At 41.7% G+C, this 24,733-nt stretch overlaps 1 protein-coding gene across 7 annotated transcripts in view; it reads right to left on the bottom strand.

Annotated features, from left to right (window-relative positions):
• tns1b (tensin 1b) overlaps positions 1-24,733 on the bottom strand; it is a 277,921-nt gene that overhangs the window by 77,649 nt on the left and 175,539 nt on the right. For 5 of the 7 annotated variants that reach the window (XM_071340784.1, XM_071340787.1, XM_071340788.1 and 2 more), the window contains 2 exons: positions 15,275-15,316; positions 2,608-2,657 (listed from right to left, as the gene is read on the bottom strand). In XM_071340784.1, the coding sequence (XP_071196885.1) occupies positions 2,608-2,657; positions 15,275-15,316 (92 nt within the window). Of the gene's footprint in view, positions 1-2,607; positions 2,658-6,678; positions 6,981-15,274; positions 15,317-24,733 lie in introns of those variants that run through there. The other 2 variants (XM_071340790.1, XM_071340791.1) reach the window with 2 other exon arrangements.

The following is a 24,733-nucleotide window of genomic DNA, read 5'->3' as shown; positions in this document are numbered from 1 at the left end:
AAGGATCCTTCATCTTTCTCGAATACTCTCCCAGTCCCTGCCGCTGAAAAACCTCTCCCCCAGCATGATGCTGCCACCACCATGCATTTACATTTTTTACATTTAAGTCATTTAGCTGACGCTCTTATCCAGAGCGACTTACAAATTGGAAAGTTCATACATATTCATCCTGGTCCCCCCGTGGGGAATGAACCCACAACCCTGGCGTTGCAAGCGCCATGCTCTACCAACTGAGCCACACGGGACCCCATGCTTCACTGTAGGGATGGTGCCAGGCTTCCGCCAGACGTGACGCTTGGCATTCAAGTTCAATCTTGGTTTTATCTGACTAGAGAATCTTGTTTCTCATGGTCTGAGAGTCCTTTAGGTGCCTTTTGGCAAACTCCAAGCGGGCCGTCATGTGCCTTTGACTGAGGAGTAGCTTCCATCTGGCCCCTCTACTATAAAGGCCTGATTGGTGGAGTGCTACAGAGATAGTTGTCCTTCTGGAAGGTTCTGTAATCTTCACAGAGGAACTCTGGAGCGCTGTCAGAGTGACCATCAGTTTCTTGGTCACCTCCCTGACCAAGGCCCTTCTCCCTCGATTGACCGGTGGCCAGCTCTAGGAAGAGTCTTGGTGGTTCCAATCTTCTTCCATTTAAGGTCTTTGCCTCGACACAATCCTGTCTCGGAGCTCTATGGACAATTCCTTCGACCTCATGGCTTGGTTTTTGCTCTGACATGCATTGTCAACTGTGGGACCTTATTTAGACGGGTGTGTGCCTTTCCAAATCATGTCCAATCAATTGAATTTACCACAGGTGGACTCCAATCAAGTTTTATTTTTAATGCATTTGCAAAAATGTCTGAAAACCTGTTTCACTTTGTCATTATGGGGTATTGTGTGGAGATTGATGAAACAAAATTGATTTCATCCATTTTAGAATAAGGCTGTAACGTAAAACAATTTGGAAAAAGGGAAGGGGTCTGAATACTTTACAAATGCACTGTACTTGAAATGATATCGTTCTACAGTAGGTATATATCTGTCAATCAACTGATGGCCCAAATCAGCTCATCAATTTAGTCAGGGAAACACAAACAGTAGATTATTGAGTTTCACACCTTTCATTATGTGACTATTGATAGGCTAATGGGTAGCCTACAAAATGTAGCCTATAGGAATATAATTCATTAACAATGGGCCAATTACAACCATCGATGGTACTAGATTATCACCAACTGATGTCTCGTTAAACCATCAATATGCACTGGATTCACCCGCACAGCTGATCTCAATTGCAACCCTTATTGGTTACCTGTACCACTCCCTAAAAGGTGATGTCAGTGTTACGTTAGTAAGACATCAGTATACAATGACGAGATGCTCATGTCTCCGCCCTAACAATATGAATCATCCCAAAACAGGAAGGCAGGCGACAAGCTTAGGTCTGCATATTAAGCCCATAGAAACGGTTTGGGCTTATTTGGCAAGAATGACCCATCTCGCTTTGCCTCTTCCTCTCTGCCTTAGTCCTGCTCAAAACCAAAGTCTTTCAAGATACGTTCGTCCTCTTGTTGGTATTATCAACGGAACAATGTAGTCCTTTTTGAACAGACTAAGGGCGATTTGTCTATTTTACATGCATTCTGTACAATATCAATGAAGTATTTCCTTGTTTACCACGGCAATCTACACTGTATGAATGGAAACTAATATTGGCGTACTGTTATTTTATTTGTTTACTATTTATGTTATCTAAAAGTGTCTGGTATGCTAATTTCTTATCAAGAAAAATAAGAAATGACCCTTGCCTGTCCATATTTAAAATGTCTAACTACATCGAGTCAATTTGGACACTGCATTATTTGTGCCAGACAGAAGTACTCGGGCCAGAATTGAACCCACACAAACACGCTAGGCCTACAGTATATGTGCGCGCTGAAGGCAGTGGCCCTAATTGCTAATCCACCCCAGGCCACAATTGAACTGAATTTTGACAGTTCATTCGTAACCTTACACTAGACACTTGTATGTCATAGCCTAGTTTAGACCAATAACTATCTTGTGTTGTTAAGCTATATAAAGCGATAGTTGTCGATGTGTATGGCTGAATGTCAGATATATTTTTGTTCATTTGAATGTTGCAGTAATAGGACCTAGGCCTATTGCGAGCAAGAGAGAACATTCTTTTAAGATAGCGAGCCCTGATCCCAATGACTCGAATGCTCCCGAATGGAGAGAAAAAGAACTGTACATGTTTAGCCAATCACAAGGCTCACTTGAATTTCCTGATTCATCAGGAAAATTCTCCAAAACAAAAGAGTGATTAAATTAAGATCCGACATCTATACTGTGCGTGGGAGCGATTCAATGAGAAGGAAGGAGTGAGCCGTAAAACGAACTGCACGGAAAGATCCCTGAAGAGTGAGTCTACTTTCATATTTTCATTGCATCCCCCTTTTCATGGTTATTCATATTGGTGAAAGACAGGATTTAAACCGTTTCGAAGTCCCTGTGTGGGGACTTGGTTTCCTTGTTGGGGTTGGCTCGGAGGGAGGGAGAGGAGAGGACAGGAGAAGAGAGAGGAGAACCTTGAAGAACACCATGTGATAAAAGGGTCTTACCTTGATGATCTGCGTCGAGACTCCATACTCTTTGTGGACTTTGTTGAACCCTGAAACAAAAGCAGACATAGAAGCCATGGGTCATTATAGCGAAAATTCTTAATAGGCAGACTTAAGAGTTAGGTATCAAACCCAACATACAGTTAAGCTGGTTGACAGCGAGAAAGACCAAGCACCCAAAATACCCTTGAACTCATAAATCACCAAAAGCATTTCTTTCGCACACATTATTTTGGTGTGTGAACACATGTTTTGGGGCAGATCCATGGGCAGTTATTATAATATACAACAAATGGTTATTTCCCGAAATGGAAATAACCACACAATAAAAGTGAGGAATACACACTAATGTTATCAATCATCATCCATTTCTTCAGTCTGGCTGAGGGTTTAGCGATATGGCCAAAATATCATATCACTGTATTTAAAAAAGATTGGATGGTAATGACTGTATTTAACAGTATTTTATGTTTTTGAATCATAAAAGTTCTACATTTTCTTTATGATAGTGCGTGACCCTAGGGTGGCAACACATATACTCTAAGTGATTTTAATGGATATTTCTCCATTCTGAATGGTTTAACTTCTCTAGGATAGGGGGCAGCATTTTCACTTTGTATGAATAGCGTGCCCAGAGTGAACTGCCTCCTACTCTGTCCCAGATGCTAATATATGCATATTATTATTACTATTGGATATAAAACACGCTGAAGTTTCTAAAACTGTTTGAATGATGTCTGTGAGTATAACAGAACTCATATGGCAGGCATAAACCTGAGAAAAAATCCAAACAGGAAGTGAGAATTCTGAGGCTGGTCGATTTTCAACTCATCACCTATTGAAATCCCAGTGGGATATGGATCTGTTTGCACTTCCTACGCCTTCCACTAAATGTCAACAGTCTGTAGTACGTTGAATGAAGCTTCTACTGTGATGTGGGGCCGGATGGGAGCTGTTTTAGTCAGTGGTCTGGCAGAGTGCCAGTTCCTGGTCACGCGTATTCCACATGATATTGACTTGCATTCCATTACTTCTCTAGACACAAAGGAATTCTCCGGTTGGAACGTTATTGAATATTTATGATAACAACATCCTAAAGATTGATTCTCTCCTTAGTTTGACAAGTTTATTCGACCTGTAATATAACTTTTTGAAGTTTTCGTCCGACGTTCGCCTGGATCTGCGCGAGCGTTTGGATATGTGTACTATACGTGCTAACAGAAGTAGCTACTTGGACATAAATAATGGACATTATCGAACAAAACAACAATTTATTGTGGAACTAGGATTCCTGGGAGTGCATTCTGATGAAGATCATCAAAGGTAAGAGAATATTTATGATGTAATTTCGTATTTCTGTTGACTCCAACATGGTGGAGAAATGTTGTTTATATCTGAGCGCCGTCTCAGATTATTGCATGGTTTGCTTTTTTCGTAAAGTTTTTTTGAAATCTGTCACAGCGGTTGCATTAAGAACAAGTGTATCTTTAATTCTATGTAAAACATGTATCTTTCATCAAAGTTTATGATGAGTATTTCTGTTATTTGATGTGGCTCTCTGCAATTTCTCCAGATATTTTGGAGGCATTTCTGAACATGGCGCCAATGTAAACTGAGATTTGTGGATATAAATATGCACATTATCGAACAGAACATACATGTATTGTGTAACATGATGTCCTATGAGTGTCATCTGATGAAGATCATCAAAGGCTAGTGATTAATTTTATCTCTATTTCTGCTTTTTGTGACTCCTATCTTTGGCTGGGAAAATGGCTGTGTTTTTCTGTGGCTATGTACTGACCTACCATAATCGTTTGGTGTGCTTTCGCAGTAAATCCTTTTTGAAATCAGAACATGTTGGCTGGATTCACAACAAGTGTAGCTTTAATCTGGTGTCTTTCATGTGTGATTTCATGAAAGATTGATTTTTATAGTAATTTATTTGAATTTGGCGCTCTGCATTTTTACTGGCTTTTGGCCAAGTGGGACGTTAGCGTCCCACATATCCCAGAGAAGTTTTAACTTCACCCCCACCAAAAAATCATAATTGTCATCATTTCTAGGACTTATTTTTAACCAAATATTGCAATTGCAATTTGACTTGCGATTTAGAGCAAAACACTCAGGTGAACTGTTGGAATCATGGAAATAGAATGACTATTCTATTTCTATAGTTAGAATATAATAGTGGGCACTTTGAATACAGTGTTGTTTGACATGGCAACGAATGAAAATGCCAGGGAGGAGTTATTGTGACAGGGTAGGAACTAAAGTGTTGATAAGTGTTTCCTACGGGACCCTATAATCTTTGGCTACATTGAATGTTTTCTCTCTCTTAGCTACTTACATATTCTTGCTCTGCATATTAGAAGATACTGTTATACAAACAACATGATGATTTAAGTCTACACCATCACTGGTATTATCATGCTGTATAGCTAAATATGTTTGCGCTTACTCAGTACATTTATTAGCTAGCTAGCTATTAGCATTAGTGCTAACAATTAGCATCTCACAAGATTCAGGCCCAACTTGCTAAGAAAAGATAAACTAGCTGTTTGCAGATGTAAGAAACACACTAATAGTGTCATTATAGAACACTCGTGGATTTATATTAAGAAGCTAAGTGAAAACAGCATTGATGTCATCAACATTGTTGCATGTACTGCATTGACCCTGCAGACTGAACACAAGAGTCTCGTGGTCTAGGAACAACAAATGCACTCCTTGAGTGACAGGGGGAGGGGCTAGGTCTGTGTGGAAAGCGCCATGGAGAGAGAGAGAGCGGAGAGAGATGACTCAAGTAGCGAAGTAAACTATAAAAATGGACGTTACACACAGCGTATCACATTTAACAAACCAAACACTCAAATACCCTTATAGAAGATAAAGTATAAACCTAAACCGGTCCCTGCATTAATACCGGTATATCATAAAATACGGAATACTGCCCAGCCCTAGTCTGGCTAACCACACTAGTTCTTGGATCTCTCTTTCTCTTTCTCTCTACCTCTACCTCTAACCCTTCTCATCTTCTCTCACTCTCTTTCTCTCCAACCCTCTCTCTCTCATTAGTACCCTGCAGAGCCAATTTGTTTTGACAACTTCTATCCCTTATTCCCAAGGCCCTTTTCTTTAACAAGTCCCCCGCGTACACATGTGGCTAGGCCGATTGTAGCGACACAAAGTGTAGCCCCAACATCTGTGTCTCTCTCTCTCTCTCTCAAGCTAAATGCTTCAGTATGTCGGAAAGCAGGACGGCTATTCAAGTGGAGAGAGAGAGTCGCTAGAGGAGGACAGAAACAAATGAAAGAGAGAGAAAGAGAATGAAAGGACCATCTTGGGCAGGACAGATGTAACCAACAAGGCGGACCAAAACAAACAGTCTAGTCTACAGCTTGATGACTAAAAACTAATAGAGACACTGTAAGACTTCGACGTTGAATTGTGGGAAAGTGATTGGTTCCTAATTAGTCAACAACAATGACTGTACAGTTTTATGAGTGTGTGTGTGTGTGTGGGGGGGGAGGGGGGGGGGGGGGGGCTTTTCTGGTGACATTCCAGTACATACAGGCCTAAGTGAAATAAAAGTCTAACTATTTCCAAAATTTCCTCATCACAGAACAACAACCAACTCCAAATCAAATGTCCAGACAATGTTCACTTCATCATACTCCAATCCCCCCTTACACACACACACCTATAACCCCTTGAGCAACAACGAGGAGCAGAGTGGGTTTGGGGAGGTAGCAAGTGTGGGGTCTCCATGGAACCCTGATCAAAACCATCTGGGAGCCTGGCTTTACAAGCAGGCCTTACAAATTAACCAACAGAAAGAAAGAGGTGGGGAGAGAGGGAAAGGATGGGGGCTGGTAGGTCTAAAAAGAAAAGTTTCACAACAAACGACCCGAGATTGAGCAGAACAGGAGGAAAGACGGGAAAACTCAGACGAAAAACAAAAAAGAGACACAAGACAAGAGAACAGGTCATTCGTGTAGCCTACCTCGCCCCCTTCACAGGTACCCCAACCCTCTCCCTCCTCCCTTCCCTCCATTCCTTCTTTCCTACCGTCCTAAACAGGTAGCCTGTACTCCATCGCCAAGCCCCCCGTAGGGAGGACAGACGTCTTCGCAGGGACCCTCCCCGGTTCATCTCTGGAGAGGAGTGAAAGTCTCTCTCTCGCCTTCTCTTCCTCTGTCCTTCTTTCGCTCTCCTGTTCCACCCTCCTCCACAAAACTCTCCCTTTCTCTTCCAGTGGAGGAATAAAGAAGAAAAAAGGTTTCCGCTATTTCGGTCGAGAGGTTCCAACGGGGCACCACATGCCTATAGCCTCCACCAGACTCCACAGAGTGTTTGCTCTCTTTCTCTCTGGGTTTGTTTTCTCCCTCTTTCCCTCCTTCCCTCCCCTCTCTCTCTCCCTCCCTTTCTCAAACACACACACATCCTTGCCCCCCTTTCCCTCTCCAAACCACTCTTCCCTCCTTCCCTCTCCCTCTGTATCTCTTCATCTTCCCCCTCTTGGTCTGTACCTCTCCTCCCCTCCTCCCTCTCTCCTCTCTTCCATGCTGTGATTTTGTAACACTATGCCCCCATGTTCTTTCCCTCCTTAGGGTTAGACCCCTGTCAGCTGACATGCCGCCTTCACCCACTCTCTTCCTGCTCTTAATTAACCCCACTCTTTTCTTGCTCTTCATTAACACCACTCGCTTCCTGCTCTTATTTAATCCCTTCCTGGCTGTGTGTGTGCGCGTGTGTGTGTGTGTGTGGTGTGTAAATCATGGAGGGTCCTCTTACTTGTGTGACAGGACATCCGTATAGTTCTTGATAAGGGTAAACTAACTAACAGTCCAGACTGTCACAGGCCCAACTGAACGAGGTCAGAAACAACAGCAATACCTTTTGGCTTGACATGGAAATCACAGATGACCCCTATCTTGACCTAATCTCCCATGCTGTGATACCTCACTAGAGTTCTTCAATTATTGTTCAGCAGCATTTGTCTAGTCATTGAGCTTATGTCCCAGTCCAAGTAAAGAGGGGAAAAAAACAGATGACTAAACATAACAACAAAACACTAACAAAACTAGGACAGAGAAGTGGGTATTGCACATGTAGTCATATGATAAACTCTGAGAGACTGAGGGGCCCAGGAACACTAGTGACACTGAAAGACGTCAGTGTAACCACAGAGCTAATGCCCATGACCGGCCCTAGGAGCTACGTGTTGCAGTACACATCCCATGATGCTTTGGGCTTTGGCAGACACTTTCTTTTTCATCTGTACAGACTTCAATTATGCCCTCAGCTGGAAAAGTCAGACTCAATATGAATCTGTGCATTGTACTATAAGCAATACGGCAGACACACACACACACACACACACACACACACACACACACACACACACACACACACACACACACACACACACACACACACACACACACACACACACACACACACACACACACACACACACACACACACAGAGATACATACACACATATACCCACAAACCTAACCCCCACACACAACCTCCCACCTCACCCAACAGCCATACTCCCCCAAACTCGTCCACAAAACAAAGACAAATGGAGCCAAAAGGTTGACTGCCTCCTCATCTCTCCTCATCCCAGCTCCTCAGACAGACAGACAGATCCTCACAGTTCATTTGTTTCAGAGGGATCTAACCCAGGATGTGCATCAGTCAGTAGATCAGGGGGATTTGGCCCACAGTGAGGCCATTAAATTAAACACGGGATGCCAGTGGTTTAAGCCCCCAACATCAATGATTGAATCATAGCTATCTGATTACATCTGAGCTTTAGCAAAATCTAAATGCATATGTATGGCCAAATAGGATTCCAAGTTGTAATAGTAAGTGTGTGACTCAGATTCATGAAGTTCTGCAGTAGTGTTGTGTTTGTGCCTGCGTATGTGTGTGTGTGTGTGTGTGTGTGTGTGTGTGTGTGTGTGTGTGTGTGTGTGTGTGTGTGTGTGTGTGTGTGTGTGTGTGTGTGTGTGTGTGTGTGTGTGTGTGTGTGTCGCTTTGTTTGATTAGTGGGAGAAATACTGTAGACAGAAGATAAACTCACTCTGTTACCTGTGAAATTGTGAAATGTACAGTATAGAAGTACACACACACACGTATAGAAGTACACACACAAGATAATGGCTCACGTACATACGGTACATTAAGCATTTCCGAGTATAACTGACTGCAGACTCCCAATGGAACAAAGATAAAGTCTCACATCAAAATGATACATCCATGTTTCTCAACCGTCAAATTTCGAAGTTGTTGCAAACGTCAAAGTGCGAAGGGATTTTTTAAAGATAAGGGATTCAAACTTGCAACCTTGGTAATCAGAGGCAGATGCTTACACCCATCTTCCATCCCTGTCCACAATCCTCGTAGCAAATCCGAAGGTAATAGTGCTCAATGTTGCCCCTAGTGGTCAGTTTCCATGTCAACTCCCAATGTCCTCAGACATGGATGGACGTCAAATACTGACTTACATTTACATTTACATTTAAGTCATTTAGCAGACGCTCTTATCCAGAGCGACTTACACTTGTATCACTGGTGACCTGGCTGAGATAAATAGCATACAAGTCTGCAAGCATGCACAAACACACACGCACACATAGCTCTGGATAGTGCTTAATTTTCCTCCTTAAATATGGGCTGCGTCTTGGCTTGGGTCATTCAACTTTCTAGAATTTTCCCTGTTAGTTAACACTATCAGTGTTTCCATTTACTGTGGCAATTGTGATCAAATCAATGCAATATTAGCCACTTTCAATGCAACATACTGAAACAAAACGAGCAATGCAAGAGATTTTGTTGAAGGCGCAAAGTAACGGACTAGGATTCTATTGCGCACGACTCAGCCTGTACTCTACACAGACAGATGCGGCATAACTAATCAGAGCGACGGTAGGCTTATATCAAATCAAATCACATGATATGCTTAATTACAAGCCCTTAACCAACAATTCAGTTTAAAAAAAAACAGAGTTAAGAAAATATTGACTAAATAAACTAAAGTAAAATAAAAAAATAACACAATACATTTATACAGGGGGTACCGGTAAGGAGTCAATTTGCGGGGTACAGGTTAGTTGAGGTAATTTGTACATGTAGGTAGGGGTAAAGTGACTATGCATAGATGATAAACAGCATGTAGCAGCAGTGTAAAAACAAGGGGGGGTCAATAAAAATAGTCCAGGTGGCCATTTGATTAATTGTTCAACAGTCTTATTGCTTGGGGGTAGAAGCTGTTAAGGAGCCTTTCAGACCTAGACTTGGCGCTCTGGTACCGCTTGCCGTGCTGTAGCAGATAGAACAGTCTATGACTTGGGTGACTGGAGTCTTTGACACTTTTTTGGTCCTTCCTTTGACACTACACTGCCTAGTATATAGGTCCTGGATGGCAGGAAGCTTGGCTCCAGTGATGTACTGGGCTGTACGCACTACCCTCTGTAGCGCCTTACAGTCGGATGCCGAGCAGTTGCCATACCAAGCCGTGATGCAACCAGTCTGGATGCTCTTGATGGTGCAGCTGTATAACTTTTTGAGGATCTGAGGACCCATGCCAAATCTGTTCAGTCTCCTGAGGGGGGAAAAGGTGTTGTTGTGTCCTCTTCACAACTTTCTTTGTGTGTTTGGACCATGATAGTTTGTTGGACACCAAGGAACTTGAAACTCTCTACTTGCTCAACTACAGCCCCGTCGATGTGAATGGGTACTCAACTACAGCACCTTTTCCTGTAGTGCACGATCATCTCATTTGTCTAGTGAAAAATAGACCATTTTCATAAATGGATCTGTGCCATTTACTCTGAACTGGACTGTTTACAGCTGTGGTCGTGAGTAGATGCACTTGTTTTGAGATCAAAGCACGAGCTACATGTAGCCATGTGTGTGCATTTTGTTCATATCCTTTGCTAGTTAGTGAGTTATTAGCCCAGCTATAGATAATTTGTAGTCAACAATTGGGGATTGATTGCTTCATACAAGAGCACACAACTTGTACATTGCTAGACATCTTTGAAAAGCAAGTCAGATAAAGAGCTTTTTTTTGTCTTTAGTGTTGTATTTTGAGACAGGCTTGAATAAGCTAAGTAGCCAGTAGGCAGAGGGTAGCATACTTTGTCTGATTCTCTGCAATAATGGTTTGGGAATAATAATACGTTGTATTTTGTAAAGTGGTTTCTTGCATCAAACAACACAACAACATTTTCAGTCACCTCCTTGTCTGAAGGACAAGTGGATAAACAGATTAATGTCAAGCCCTGCATGTTTTTCAAAAGTCTCATGGAATGTAGGCCTATATTGAACACCACACATTGGCTGCTACTGTAGGCTGAATGATAGAACAGCTATTGCCATGTTAAAATGTTATGGGATGCATTTTCTCCACAGTTTTTTTTAATGGTAGGCCACTCTGGTAGCCTGGTAGGCCTACATTATGATCAAATAGCCACAGTAGCCTGATTGGCCACTGTTAAAACTGTCACTTAAAGTGGGTACAAGCCTCAGCATTCACAGTAAAGTGTGCTGGAAGTTGCACAGAACTTTCACAATGTTCAATTTTGCACTCAGCAGATGTGAAATTTGCTCAGTGCCTAAAAAAAATTGAGGGAACATTAGTCATAAGTCCCAATCTGTAACGTGATACTTCCTTTCGCAGACTAAATAAGACCCATTCCAAACCCAAAAGGAAGCGTGTCATATGCTGTATGCTTGGCTATAAAACGTGCATGGCTGGCTCTGTACTGGATACTGAATACACCATAAAAAACATACATTCACAAATGCAAACATACAAGACACAACACAAATGTAGTAGTAGTAACTAATACAGACAGTCTCTCTCCCTGTATGTGTGTGCGCGTGTGTGGGTTAGTTCATGCATGTGTACGTGTGTGTGTGCGTGCATGCATGCGTTCGTTTGTTTATGCATGTGTTTACATGTGTGTGTCTGTGCGTGTGTGTCTGTGTGTGTGCACATGTTTGTACGTGTGTGTAACAGCAGGACAAAGCTCAAAGGGTCTCACTACCCCCTGAGGTTGTGTGGTCAGTGATACACCATCATATGGAATTCAGCTGAAGAGAGACTAAATGTTTATTTGGATCAACGCAGAGTGCATTTACTCATACACAGCTGTGACTGGATCACAGTGTGTTTGCATGTACACTGCATATTGCATTCAGTTGTTCAGTTTCTTTGTGTTTATGTGTATTTGGTTATGTTCTTTTATGAACGAACACAATAGATGAGTGTGTATGTACAGTACCAGTCAAAAGTTTGGACACACCTCCAGGGTATTTCTTTATTTTTACTATTTTCTACATTGTAGAATAATAGTGAAGACATCAACACCATGAAATAATACATATGGAATCATGTAGTAACCAAAAAAGTGTTAAACAAATGAGATTCTTCAAAGTAGCCACCCTTTGCCTTGATGACAGCTTTGCACACTCTTGGCATTCTCTCAACCAGCTTCTCTCAACCAGTCACCTGGAATGCATTTCATTTAACAGGTGTGCCTTGTTAAAAGTTAATTTGTGGAATTTCTTTCCTTCTTAATGTGTTTTAGCCAATCAGTTGTGTTGTGACAAGGTAGGGGTGGTATACAGAAGATAGCCCTATTTGGTAAAAGACCAAGTCCATATTATGGCAAGAACTATCACGTTTTAGGGAAGACCCAGATGCAGACAGTGTCGAAGTAACAAAAGTGTATTACTAGAACAGGGGGCAGGCAAAACGACAGGTCGAGGGCAGGCAGAGGTCAGTAATCCAGATCAGAGTCCAAAAGGTACAGACCGGCAGGCAGTCTCAGGGTCAGGGCAGGCAGAGGTCAATCAAACAGTGTGGTGTGAAAAGGTACAGAAAGGCAGGCAGGGTCAGGGCAGGCAGAATGGTCAAAACCGTGAAAACTAGAAAACAGGAACTAGAAACAGACAGTAGCACGGGGAAAACTGCTGGTAGGCTTGACGAACAAAACGAACTGGCAACAGATAAACAGAGAACACAGGTATAAATACACTGGGGATAATGGGGAAGATGGGCGACACCTGGAGGGGGGTGGAGACAAGCACAAAGACAGGTGAAACAGATCAGGTTGTGACAAAGAAGAGCTCAAATAAGCAAAGAGAAACGACAGTCCATCATTACTTTAACAGATGAAGGTCAGTCAATATGGAAAATATTCAAGAACCTTTAAAGTTTCTTCATGTGCAGTTGCAAAAACCATTAAGAGCTACAATGAAACTGGTTCTCATGAGGACCACCACAGGAAAGAAAGACCCAGAGTTACCTCTGCTGCAGAGGATAAGTTCATTAGAGTTACCAGCCTCAGACCTTCATGTTCGAATTGCTGCAAAGAAACCACTACTAAAGGACACCAATAAGTAGAAGAGACTTGCTTGGGCCAAGAAACACGAGCAATGGAAATTCGACCGGTGGAAATCTGTCCTATGGTCTGATGAGTCCAAATGTGAGATTTTTGGTTCAGATCGCAGTGGCTTTGTGAGACGCAGAGTAGGTGAACAGATGATCTCCTCATGTGTGGTTCCCACCGTGAAGCATGGAGGAGGAGGTGTGATGGTGTGGGGGTGCTTTGCTGGTGACACTGTCAGTGATTTATTTAGATTTCAAGGCACACTTAACCAGCATGACCACCACAGCATTCTGAAGCGATATGTCATTCCATCTGGTTTGCACTTAGTGGGATTATCATTTGTTTTTCAACAGGACAATGACCCAAAACACACCTTCAGGCTTTGTAAGGACTATTTGACCAAGGAGGGTGATGGAGTGCTGCATCAGATGACCTGGCCTCCAGAATCACCAGACCTCAACCCAATTGAGATGGTTTGGGATGAGTTGGGCCGCAGAGTGAAGGAAAAGTAGCCAACAAGTGCTCAGCATATGTGACTCACCACCTGGATTCGGTCTTATGTAGAAACATTTGAATTCTTTTTATTTTTTACATTGAATAAAATTAGAGACTCATAGCTACAAAATGGTATATCATACACTGCATTTGAGGAAACAATGGGAAAGTAATTATGTTTTGAAAATTGATCAACTTGTAAACTCACTTTTGAGAAAACCGTCTTTCAATGTTTTTGTACAACTATTGGAGAGCCCTTCTTTGTCTACACCCATTCAGCTTTGTTCACACCCACTTAAGCCTTAGCTCCACCCATTTCTTTAAGGGTTGATCCAAACACTCTGTACTAACTTGCCAGCTACTTCCAGACATCTAAGAGAGAGAGAGAACAGCTCACAGAACATTAATCGCCCTATCACGTTCAGAGCGCACGCTGGCTCTGGCCAATAAGTAGGGTTGTTCCGACAACTCTGACCTCACAACTACAGTCAAGCACCCATGCGAACTGGCTAACATTGGCTAGCTACTTCCAGACACATAATGAGAGAACACCCACTCTGACCATTTTACTCGCCCTAGCAGAGCTGGTTAGGCTTTTTTCATGTTATCCAGAGCGTTGGTGACTGTAACTGTGCTACTGGCAACAATTGAATTATGCTTTGTTGCTCACATTTACTGACACCAGACATATTCAACAGGTGTCAGCATTCAAAAATGCATCAGTTATTCTGCGCTCTGGCACACTAAGACGAGAGTCTTTTGTTAGAAATGTACCTAGGTAAACAATGAATCCCAACGCATGACATAACGTTAGTTAGCGAGCCAGCCAACTAACGTTAGTTAGCTAGCTAACAGTACACTTTAACTTGAAATGAAATTACTTTGTCAAAATTAGAGTGGAGTCTTTTGTTAAGACATGTAGCTAGCTAGCTAAACAGCGGGAAGGTTTAACTTTCTGTGGCTAAACCAACTAGGCTCGTAATTTAACAATTTATTCGTATTTACAGATGGCATACAAGTTTGATATTAAGGCACATGAAAGGTCACATGTTCGAGAAGGCATTTCTGCCAAAAAACGCATTATGTTAAAAAAATGTTTAAAAAAAAAATGTTTATGTTCAAACAGCTCTCCTGTTAAGTTGTGACTTGTGACATACGCCTAGTTTCCTTAATCGGGTCTCCTATGTGGGAACTCCTTCAAGACTGTTGGAAAATCATTCCTCATGAAGCTGGTTGAGAGAATGCCAAGAGTGTGCAAAGTCGCTCTGGATAAGAGCGTCTGCTAAATGACTTAAATGTAAAATGTAAATGCAAAGCTGTCATCAAGGCAAAGGGTGGCTACTTTGAAGAAACTCAAATATAAAATATATTTTGATTTGTTTAACACTTTTTTGATTACTACATGATTCTATATGTGTTATTTGATAGTTCTGATGTCTTCACTATTATTCTACAATGTAGAAAATAGTACAAATAAAGAACCCTGGAATGAGTAGGTGTGTCCAAACTTTTGACTGGTAATGTATATTATGCATATATCTGTTGTTTTTACCTGAGCAACAAAAAGCCAAAAGTATTGTGCATTGTTAAGAGCTTAAAGTCTTGGTCAAGATTCTTGGCTTGTATCACAATGATAATAACACAATGGAGCAAAAGCATTCCCCATCCCTCTTTTAATGGTTTGAGTTGTTTTAGCTAGAAAAATGAAATAACACACACCCAACCAAATAGAATATAAGATGCAGCTCAAACTCACCATAGTCTCTACATACTTCAGGGGTATGTCGTTACCAGGTGCCTAAAAGAGTAAACGGAGAGAGAGAGAGAAAGGGAGAAAAGCAGGAGCGAGAGCGAGAAAGAGAGAGAAGGTGAGACTACTGTAAATTCAGTATACAACCTGCAATGGGGAAGCTTGGTTGTGATAACACCTTTTATAGACTGTTTGCATTAGCACGGTTTAATATACACTACTTCACACATTAATGGCCAATATCCTTACTATGGGGGGGGGGGGGGGCAGGCTGTATCACATCCGGCCGTGATTGGAAGACCAATAGGGTGGCGCACAATTGGCCCAGCGTCGTCCGGATTTGGCCGAGGTAGGCGTCAATGTAAATAAGAATTTGTTCTTATCTGACTTGCCTAGTTAAATAAAGGTTACATTAAAAAAATAATATATAAATAATAAATAATTCTGTGCCAATGTTTATCCCACAGTATGTGTCATAATCAGACCTAAGGCAAACATTTTTCTTTCAATTACTAATGTGCAGTTGATTTAGCTCGGTTGGCACAACAGAACCAACAGTGCCAAAAATGCAAACCCCACCCAATGTAATTGAAATAAAAACAAATAGTATTTTGACCCAGGTCAATCTTCTGTCATGTCATATTTCTATAGTGTTTTGTCTGAAAGGGTGCTTTTCGAGGGCCTAGAATTCCTTAGTGACCGAGCTGGGTAAAAGTGGAGCTGGTATACGCCTTGAGCGCGTAGGAGCATCCATAAAACCTTTGAGGTAAATATTTACACTAGGGCCTCTATTTTCAGCTGGCGTTAAGGCGACGCTAGTGTCAAACGCACGCTCTTTGGCAACTTTGACCAGCGCTATGCTATTTTCCAACCCCTACTTTCCACTTTCATCTGTTGGACCTAACTGTCAAATCGTAGCGATCAGCTTGAAGCCTGGCTATTTGCCTGTTAGTCTACCTTTCACGTGGCAAAGTCACGAACAGGCCATATTAACGGTGATGGTAGACTAATCTTATTATTTGGGCAATGTCCAATAATCGAACATGCAGTGCATTTAAAAAATGTGAATGCAAGGTGTGTAGACAAATATGTCCATGTTGAAGCCAATAAAAACAAACTAGATTGGCTACATGTTTGTTATAACTAGGCTTATTGTAGGGTTACTGTATTTATTTAATAAACTATCTTCAATGGATGGGACAAACATCTATGCCTCCTGCCAGAGAGCCCTTAGGCCTATGCGTGCACACATTGCCTTATGCTCATGGAATGATAGATGTGATTTATGATATCATGCTTCTGACCTGATCCTATTTAGAAATATTGTGGCTGTTTCAAAAAACACATTGATTGTTTTTCATTTAATTTGATTAAAAACCAATCTCATTAGAAAGATTCACCATCCATGGGTTTATGCTGAGAAAGCAAATGGCTCAAATGCAATGCAATTTTGTCTGCTATTTCGGAAGAAGTGCAAAAATAATCTGTAAGATGGTTCAATGAGGTTTGTATGTTTAAAAAACATTTTGGATCAGTATAAAGGTGAGTGGGTATTCCCCATTTCTCTATATATTGGATCTTTGTCCAGCTCCTGTGAAAAGTTTGCATTTGTGTAAAACCCTCCATAGTCTAAGTTGCCGTGTCTATATTATACGCCCACGGGGAGCAATTACAGTGGCTTGCGAAAGTATTCATCCCCTTGGCATTTTTCCAATTTTGTTTTTTTACAACTTGGAAATGAAATAGATTTTGGGGGGGGGTTGTATCATTTGATTTACACAACATGCCTACCACTTTGAAGATGCTAAATATTTTTCTTGTTAAACAAGAAAATTTGAGCCTGCATAACTATTCACCCCCCCAAAGTCAATACTTTGTAGAGCCACCTTTTGCAGCAATTACAGCTGCAAGTTTCTTGGGGTATGTCTCTATAAGCTTGACACATCTAGCCACTGGGATTTTTGCCCATTCTTCAAAGCAAAACTGCTCCTGCTCCTTCAAGTTGGATGGGTTCCGCTGGTGCACAGCAATCTTTAAGTCATACCACAGATTCTTAATTGAATTGAGGTCTGGGCTTTGACTAGGCCATTTCAAGACATTTAAATGGTTCCCATTAACTTCACTAGGGTAGGGGGCAGCATTCGGAATTTTGGATGAAAAGCGTGCCCAAATTAAACTGCCTGCTACTAAGGCCCAGAAGATAGAATATACATAGAAAACACTCTTAAGTTTCCAAAACTGTTAAAATAATGTCTGTGAGTATAACAGAACTGATATGGCAGGCGAAAACCCGAGGAAAATCCAACCAGGAAGTACTATTATTTTGAAAGGCTGTTTTTCCATTGTAAGCCTATCCACCATACAAAGACTTAGGACCCAGTTCACGAGCTCCGTGTCTTCCTCTACATGTGGCCAGTCTTTAAGCATTGTTTCAGACTTTTACTCTGAAAAATGAGGGAGATACTGCACTTTCAATCAGTTGCCAGTGAAAATGTCCATTCATCAGCCATGCGCCCTGATCGGGAACGCGCCTTTCTTGTTTCTCCTTTCATTTACATTACATTTAAGTCATTTAGCAGACGCTCTTATCCAGAGCGACTTACAAATTGGTGCATTCACCTTTGCTTTTGTCCGGTTGAGATATTATTGATTATTTATGACAAAAACAACCGGAGGATTGATTTTAAACATCGTTTGGCATGTTTCTACTAACTTTTATTGTACTCAAACTTTTCGTCTGGAATTAGTGCACGCGCCTTTTATTACTGGACAAAACGCGCAAACAAAAAGGAGGTATTTGGTCATAAAGAGGGACATTATCGAACATTTATTGTCTAACATGGAGACCTTGGAGTGCAACCAGATGACGATCATCAAAGGTAAGTGATTCATTTTAATGCTATTTCTGACTTTTGTGACACTCTCCTTGGCTGGAAAATGGCTGTATGGGTTTCTGTGGCTAGGTGCAGACCTAACATAATCGCAAAGTGCGCTTTCGCCGTAAAGCGTTTTTGAAATCAGACACAGCGGTTGCATTAAGGGGAAGTTTATCTTTATTTCCATGAATAACACTTGTATCGTTTATCAATGTTTATGATGAGTATTTCTGTAATTTGATGTGGATCTCTGCACTTTCACCGGATGTTTGTTTGAGACAATGCATTTCTGACCATAACGCGCCACTGTAAACTGAGATTTTTGGATATAAATATGAACTTTATCGAACAAAACATACATGTATTGTGTAACATGAAGTCCTATGATGCCATCTGACTAATTTTCTCTATTTCTGCTTTTTGTGACTCCTCTCTTTGGCTGGAAAAATGGCTGTATGGTTCTGTGACTAGGTGCTGACCTAACATAATCGCATGGTGTGCTTTCGCAGTAAAGCCTTTTTGAAATCGGACACTGTGGTTGGATTTACAAGATGTTTATCTTTAAAATGGTGGATAATACTTGTATGTTTCAGGAATTTTAATTATGGGATTTCTGTTTCGAATTTGGCGGCCTGCAATTTCACTGGCTGTTGTCGAGGTGGGACGCTACTGTCCCACTTGTACCAAAGAGGTTAAACCAGTCGAGTGTTGCTTTAGCAGTATGCTTAGAGTCATTATCCTGCTGGAAGGAGGGGAACAGAGGACTAAATACATGCAGTGTGATTAGGAAATAAAAACCAGGTGTGTATGGAACAAGGCAAAACAAATGGAAATATGAAAAATGGAGCGGCAATGGCTAGAAAGCCGGTGACGTCGATCGCCGAACGCCGCCTTTTTTTGGTTACTACATGATTCCATATGTGTTATTTCATAGTTTTGATATCTTCACTATTATTGTACAATGTAGAAAATAGTAAAACTAAAGAAAAATTGTGGAATGAGTAGGTTTATCCAAACTTTTGACTGGTACTGTATTTGTTTTAATATAAAACATTGTTTTACCCCTTTTTCTCCCCAATTAGTAGTTACAGTCTTGTCCCATCGCTGCAACTCCCGTACGGACTCGGGAGAGGAAAAGGTTGAGAGCCATGTGTCTTCCAAAACACAACTCTGCCAAGCTGCACTGCTTCTTGACACACTGCTCGCTTAACCCAGAAGCCAGCCGCACCAATGTGTCGGAGGAAACACCATACAACTGGCGACCGGGTCAGCGTGCATGCGCCCGGCCCGCCACCGGAGTCGCTAGAGCGCGATGGGACGAGGACATCCCGGCCCGGCCAAAACCTTTCCTACCCCGGACGACGCTGGGCCAATTGTGCCCTGAGTCTGGGTCTCCCTGACGCGGCCGGCTGTGACACAGCCCGGGATCAAACCCGGGTCTCTAGTGATGATCAAACCCGGGTCTCTGCGGTGCAGTGCTTTAGACCGCCGTTTCACTCGGGAGACTCTGTAAATACACAACTTGAAGCAACCGCATATTTAGCCATGGAGCATGTTCTGATTGGCAGGTGAGGTATAAAGCCTTGACACAACTTGTTAATTTATCAAAACCCAGTCGTTTTGTGCCACCACCAGCTACTGCGCACATAATTTCAGTTGTGAAAATACAGATACGCACCCTCAAATCTGTAGCGGCACCGCCAGCACCAAGTTTGTTAAAATAGAGCCCTAAGAGACACATCCCTTCCGTTAGCCCAGCCCAGAGACCATCTCCATCCCCACTGCTGCAGCACACCCATCACAACCATTTACAGCCATGGAGAGAGTGAGAGAGAGCGAGTGAGAGAGCGAGCGAGAGCGCAAGAGAGAGAATAAGGAGAGGGTGAGAGAGAGAGGAGAAAGAGAGAGTGGGGAGGAGAAAGAAGAAGAGAGAGGGAGAGAGTGAGGCGGGGGAGGGAGAGAGAGAGGGGGAGGGAGAGAGAGAGAAAGAGGAGGAGAAGGAGAGAGAGAGAGATATGTCCAAAAACATTGTTTATTTATAATGACCCAGGCCTCAAGGAATCCATGATGTCATTGGTCAGGGTGGCTCTGGCTAGCTTCAAATTGTTAGAGTGATATGAGGAGCCAAGGAGAGGGACGATAGCCTATATAAACACAAACAAAGTAAGAAGACCGGAATTCAATAGTAAAGCAGTGCGTATCAAACAACTAGCGCTGGCTTCAAACAACTAGGACTTGGATTAATATGGGAAGTATGCTTCAAATGTATAATACAGCTACAGACACCACCAGGTAGGATATGTGTGCATGTGTGCAAATTATCCTTCTCATTGACTCAAAGGGTTACAGTTAGGGGTTCATAGTTCACAGAACAGAACAGTTCTACCACTAAGGGAATAGTCCAACACCTCCTTTGGGGAGTATAGCCTACAAAACCCACCAAGTTCAGACAGCGCCTGAAAGAGACAATACTTGGTCCTGCGTGGATTATTTGGTAAGACTGTGGGGCTAGCAATACCATGGTTGAGGGTTCATTTGCCACAAGGATCACATACAAAACATGTATGCACTGTACTGTAAGTTATTTTGGAGAAAAGTATCTGCTAAATTTAGTTTAGTTTATTAGGATCCCCATTAGCTATTGCACGTACAGCAGCTACTGTTCCTTGGGTCCACATAAAATGTACAAATACATGACAAAGTACAGAGACAACAAAAATACTATTTACACAGTATTCATATATACATATTCATATTATTATATACAGTACAGTTAAATTATATATTTAGAAAGAGGAGAGGCACTGGGATACAATACACTACATTACCAAAAGTATGTGGACACCTGGTCGTCGAACATCTCATTCCAAAATCATGGGCATTAATATGGAACAATTTGACGAACTGACTTGTTGGAAAGGTGGCATCCTATGACGTTGCCATGTTGAAAGTCACTGAGCTCTTCAGTAAAGCCATTCTACTGTCAATGTTTGTCTATGGAGATTGAATGACTGTGTGCTTGATTTTATACACCTGTCAGCAACGGGTGTGGCTGAAATAGCCGAATCCACTCATTTGAAGGGGTGTCCACATACTTTTGTATATATAGTGTATGTTAAACTTGCTTTTGCCTGAGTAACCTCTGGTGGCAGAGGATTCCACGATGACACGCCTCTATACATAACTGAGCAACGCATTAAATCTGTTTTTGGTTTGGGTACCGTGAAGAAACTGGTATGTCTGGTGGGCTATGTATGTCTGTTTAAAGTGCATGCAATATGATTATACAAGTGGTTAGGCATTTTCAACACACAAATATTTATTAAAAAGACCAGAAGAGAAGTAGTCAATTTCTCCACAACCCTCAACCATGCAAGACTATCATGCAAGTTGTAGATGTTAGTTCTGTGTGTGGAGATAAGGGGGAAGGCGTGCTGCTTTGTTTTAAGCTAGCTGCAGCTTTGCTAGGTCTTTCTATGCTGCACCTGACCATATTACCGGACAGTAATCAATATGGGACAAGATCAAAGCCTGAACAAGTAGTACAGTTGATCTTTGTGTCAAAAATGCAGAATATTTTTTTTATAACAGACAAACCTCTCCCCATCTTCACAACAACTTTGTCAATATGGCTTGGCCATGAAAACTGACCATCTTGTTCAATGGTTACACTCTTTCTCCAGTTGAGGTTTAGGTCCAAGAGAATGCTTTGAATCAAAACAATGCTTTTGGTTTTAGATGTGTTTAAGACCAGTTTATTGTTAATTACGCATTCTAACACTGACTGTAACTCCTTGCTAAGATAGAGATGTGAGATTTTTTTCAATAAGAAATTATGATCAATAACATCAAAGGCTGCACTGAAATCTAACGATACAGAATATAACACCATAACCCAAATATGAGGAAAAAGTCAAAAGATCGAAACAACAAACTACAAATAATAAAATACACTACTGATCCAAATGTGGGGGTGTCACGCTATCTCTGGTTGGCCAAGTTGGTTAAATTGTCTCCTCTAGTGAGAAGGCGTGTCAGCTAGGGGAAATTTATTGGTAATGGACAAGAAAACACATAGTGATCCTCGCAACAGTACAACTAGTCTGTGAATTTGTAGCCAGGCCAAATTCCATGGCCAGACATTTTCTTCCCAAAACAATGTTTGGCCACACCGCCCTATTGTAACAGCAGTGTCTGTTCCCCTGATCTGGCCTGTACTGTATAAGGAGAGCCTGGAGTCTAGGTACCGAACAAAGGCCTGTGTGAGATCATACTGTACACACACATACTGTAAACATATGTGTGTGTACAGTACTCATGCTTTTACATGGTTTTCATTGTGTAGTGTCACAGTATGTAGAGGTCCAACTCACAAAACACAGCTGGCTAGTAGAAAGACAGATGTGGACTGGCAGTGAAATGGTATTCTAGCCATAATGTTACACCGTGAAAACTATGACAAAACAGACAGAGGCTCGGTATGAAGTCGAAAGTTAGATTGAAAGGTGTGATGTCATAGACTGGGTTTACTGTGTCTTACAGAGGAGTTGGGACAACATAGACTGGGGGTATGAGGTCATAGACACTGTGCTGTAAGGTTAGAGGCAGAAAATGTGATGTCGGAGAGACTGTTGGTATGATATCATAGAGACTGTGTGCATATGAGACTGACTGTGTGTGTGGTCCCATAAACTGAGCGTGCAAAAGGTCATAGAGACATGTGGGTATGAGATCATAGAGACTGATAGGGTATGAGGTCATAGCGACTGAGTGGATATGAGGTCATGGAACAGTGATCATAAACTAGATTCAGCCGCGGGCCGATTTGTTATTTCGCGGATGGTCAGGATGCCTGAGCATAATGACAAATAATTGACTGCAGAAGTCAAAACAGATATAATAATATTTGACTAATAATAATAATAGTATTTAATATAATATTTGACATAATAATTTCAAACCTTGCTTACATTTGTAAACGATCACATAGATTATGTGTGGGAATACTTTGGAACAGATTTCCTAAATTAAAATAACTTAGAGCTGATTTGCTGGTGTTTTTACAGTTTATGTCCAACAATAAATAACTAAAATATACAGTACACATATATTTTTTTGCTCAGAATACCTGGGGGGCCTAATAAAATCACACGTGGGAAAAATTCAGCCCGTGGGCCACCAGTTGAGGAACCCTGTCATAGAGACTGAGGGGGTATGAGGTCATAGAGACTGGGTGGGTATACTCCAAGTCGATATTAATGTAATAATAAGAAATTCCCCTCAACCATGCCCACAAATTGAGGAAAACAAATATTTTTTCCCATTCATCCCCACCGTAAAAGAGTCAACGTCGTCATAATTTTTTTTTGTTCTACAGAAATAACAAAACATGACAAAAAAAGCTGCTGCGTTGTTCAATGTACGTAACCAGCTATGTGTGAAAACATTTCATCACAGGTAAGACATTTAACTATTTTTAGCTGTATAGTCCGTTTGTTTGTGTTGTTGGTCTTGGCTAGCTTAATGTTCTGGTAGGTAGCTAGCTAGCACTCACTCATGTGGCTGCCAGCACCATCATGAAAAGGGGAATGAGGGATAACGGTACAACATTACGTTTTTCCAAGTAGTGAGAAAAGTCGGGAGCAGGCAATGTTGAAAAGTAATCTTTAGACATGTTGTACTTTTCATAAATGTAGTTTTGTAATTTACTAAAACAAGCAGACAACAAGAAAATTGCGTTTGAAAAAGGTCAAGTTTTTGCTGTGAGCCAATGGGGCGACCCAGGTAACCACATATTGTTTTCTCCACAGGCGGGCATGGCCGCGACATTCTAATACCGACTGGGACTATGAGGTCAGAAAGACTGAGTATGTATGAGGTCAAAGGGACTGCGTGTGTATGAGGTCCTATAGACTGAGTGGGTATTAGGTCAGAGAGACTGTGGGTATGACGTCATAGACTGAGAGGGTATGAGGTCAGAGAGACTGGGTGGGTATGATGTCAGAGAGTCTAGAGACTCAGTGGGTAATAGGGTATGATGTTATAGAGACTGAGTGGAAGGTCATAAAGACAGAGTGGGTATGAGGTCAGAGAGACTGATGGGATTTGATGTCATAAAGACTGAGCAGGTATGAGGTCAGAGAAAGAAAAGATATAGAGACTGGACACCTGACTTAATCACATAAAATTGCAGTGGGTCTGTGATAAGTGTGTCTGTGACATAAACATGTTAGGCCAGTACACAGAGCCTCCTTTGATATATTCACATAACTCAAATAATTATAAGTCACCCTAGGAAGCGCCCAAGAAGAAAGGTGCAGTGAAGGGAGTTTCCCAGTGTGAGGACACAAATATACCCAAACAGAGTCTCCTTGGAAATGACACACAGCTAAATATAATCACCAGGCCAGCTCATTTAGATGCCACATCTCTAGTGAATTCAGCTAGAAATGGCCAGTCTGGATCCAAACCAGGAGCTAAACTTTGTGTGTGTGTGTTGTGGGCAGACTCATGGCCCAGGGTATGTACTACATCTCTCATCTCTTTCTCCCTCCCTCCTCCTTCCTTCCTCCCTCCTTCCTACTCTTTC

This window comes from Salvelinus alpinus, chromosome 14 (assembly GCF_045679555.1).
Source record: "Salvelinus alpinus chromosome 14, SLU_Salpinus.1, whole genome shotgun sequence".
NCBI classification, from domain to species: domain Eukaryota; kingdom Metazoa; phylum Chordata; class Actinopteri; order Salmoniformes; family Salmonidae; genus Salvelinus; species Salvelinus alpinus.
Note: the sequence above shows the minus strand (reverse complement) of the source record. Positions and strands in the feature narration are given on the sequence as shown.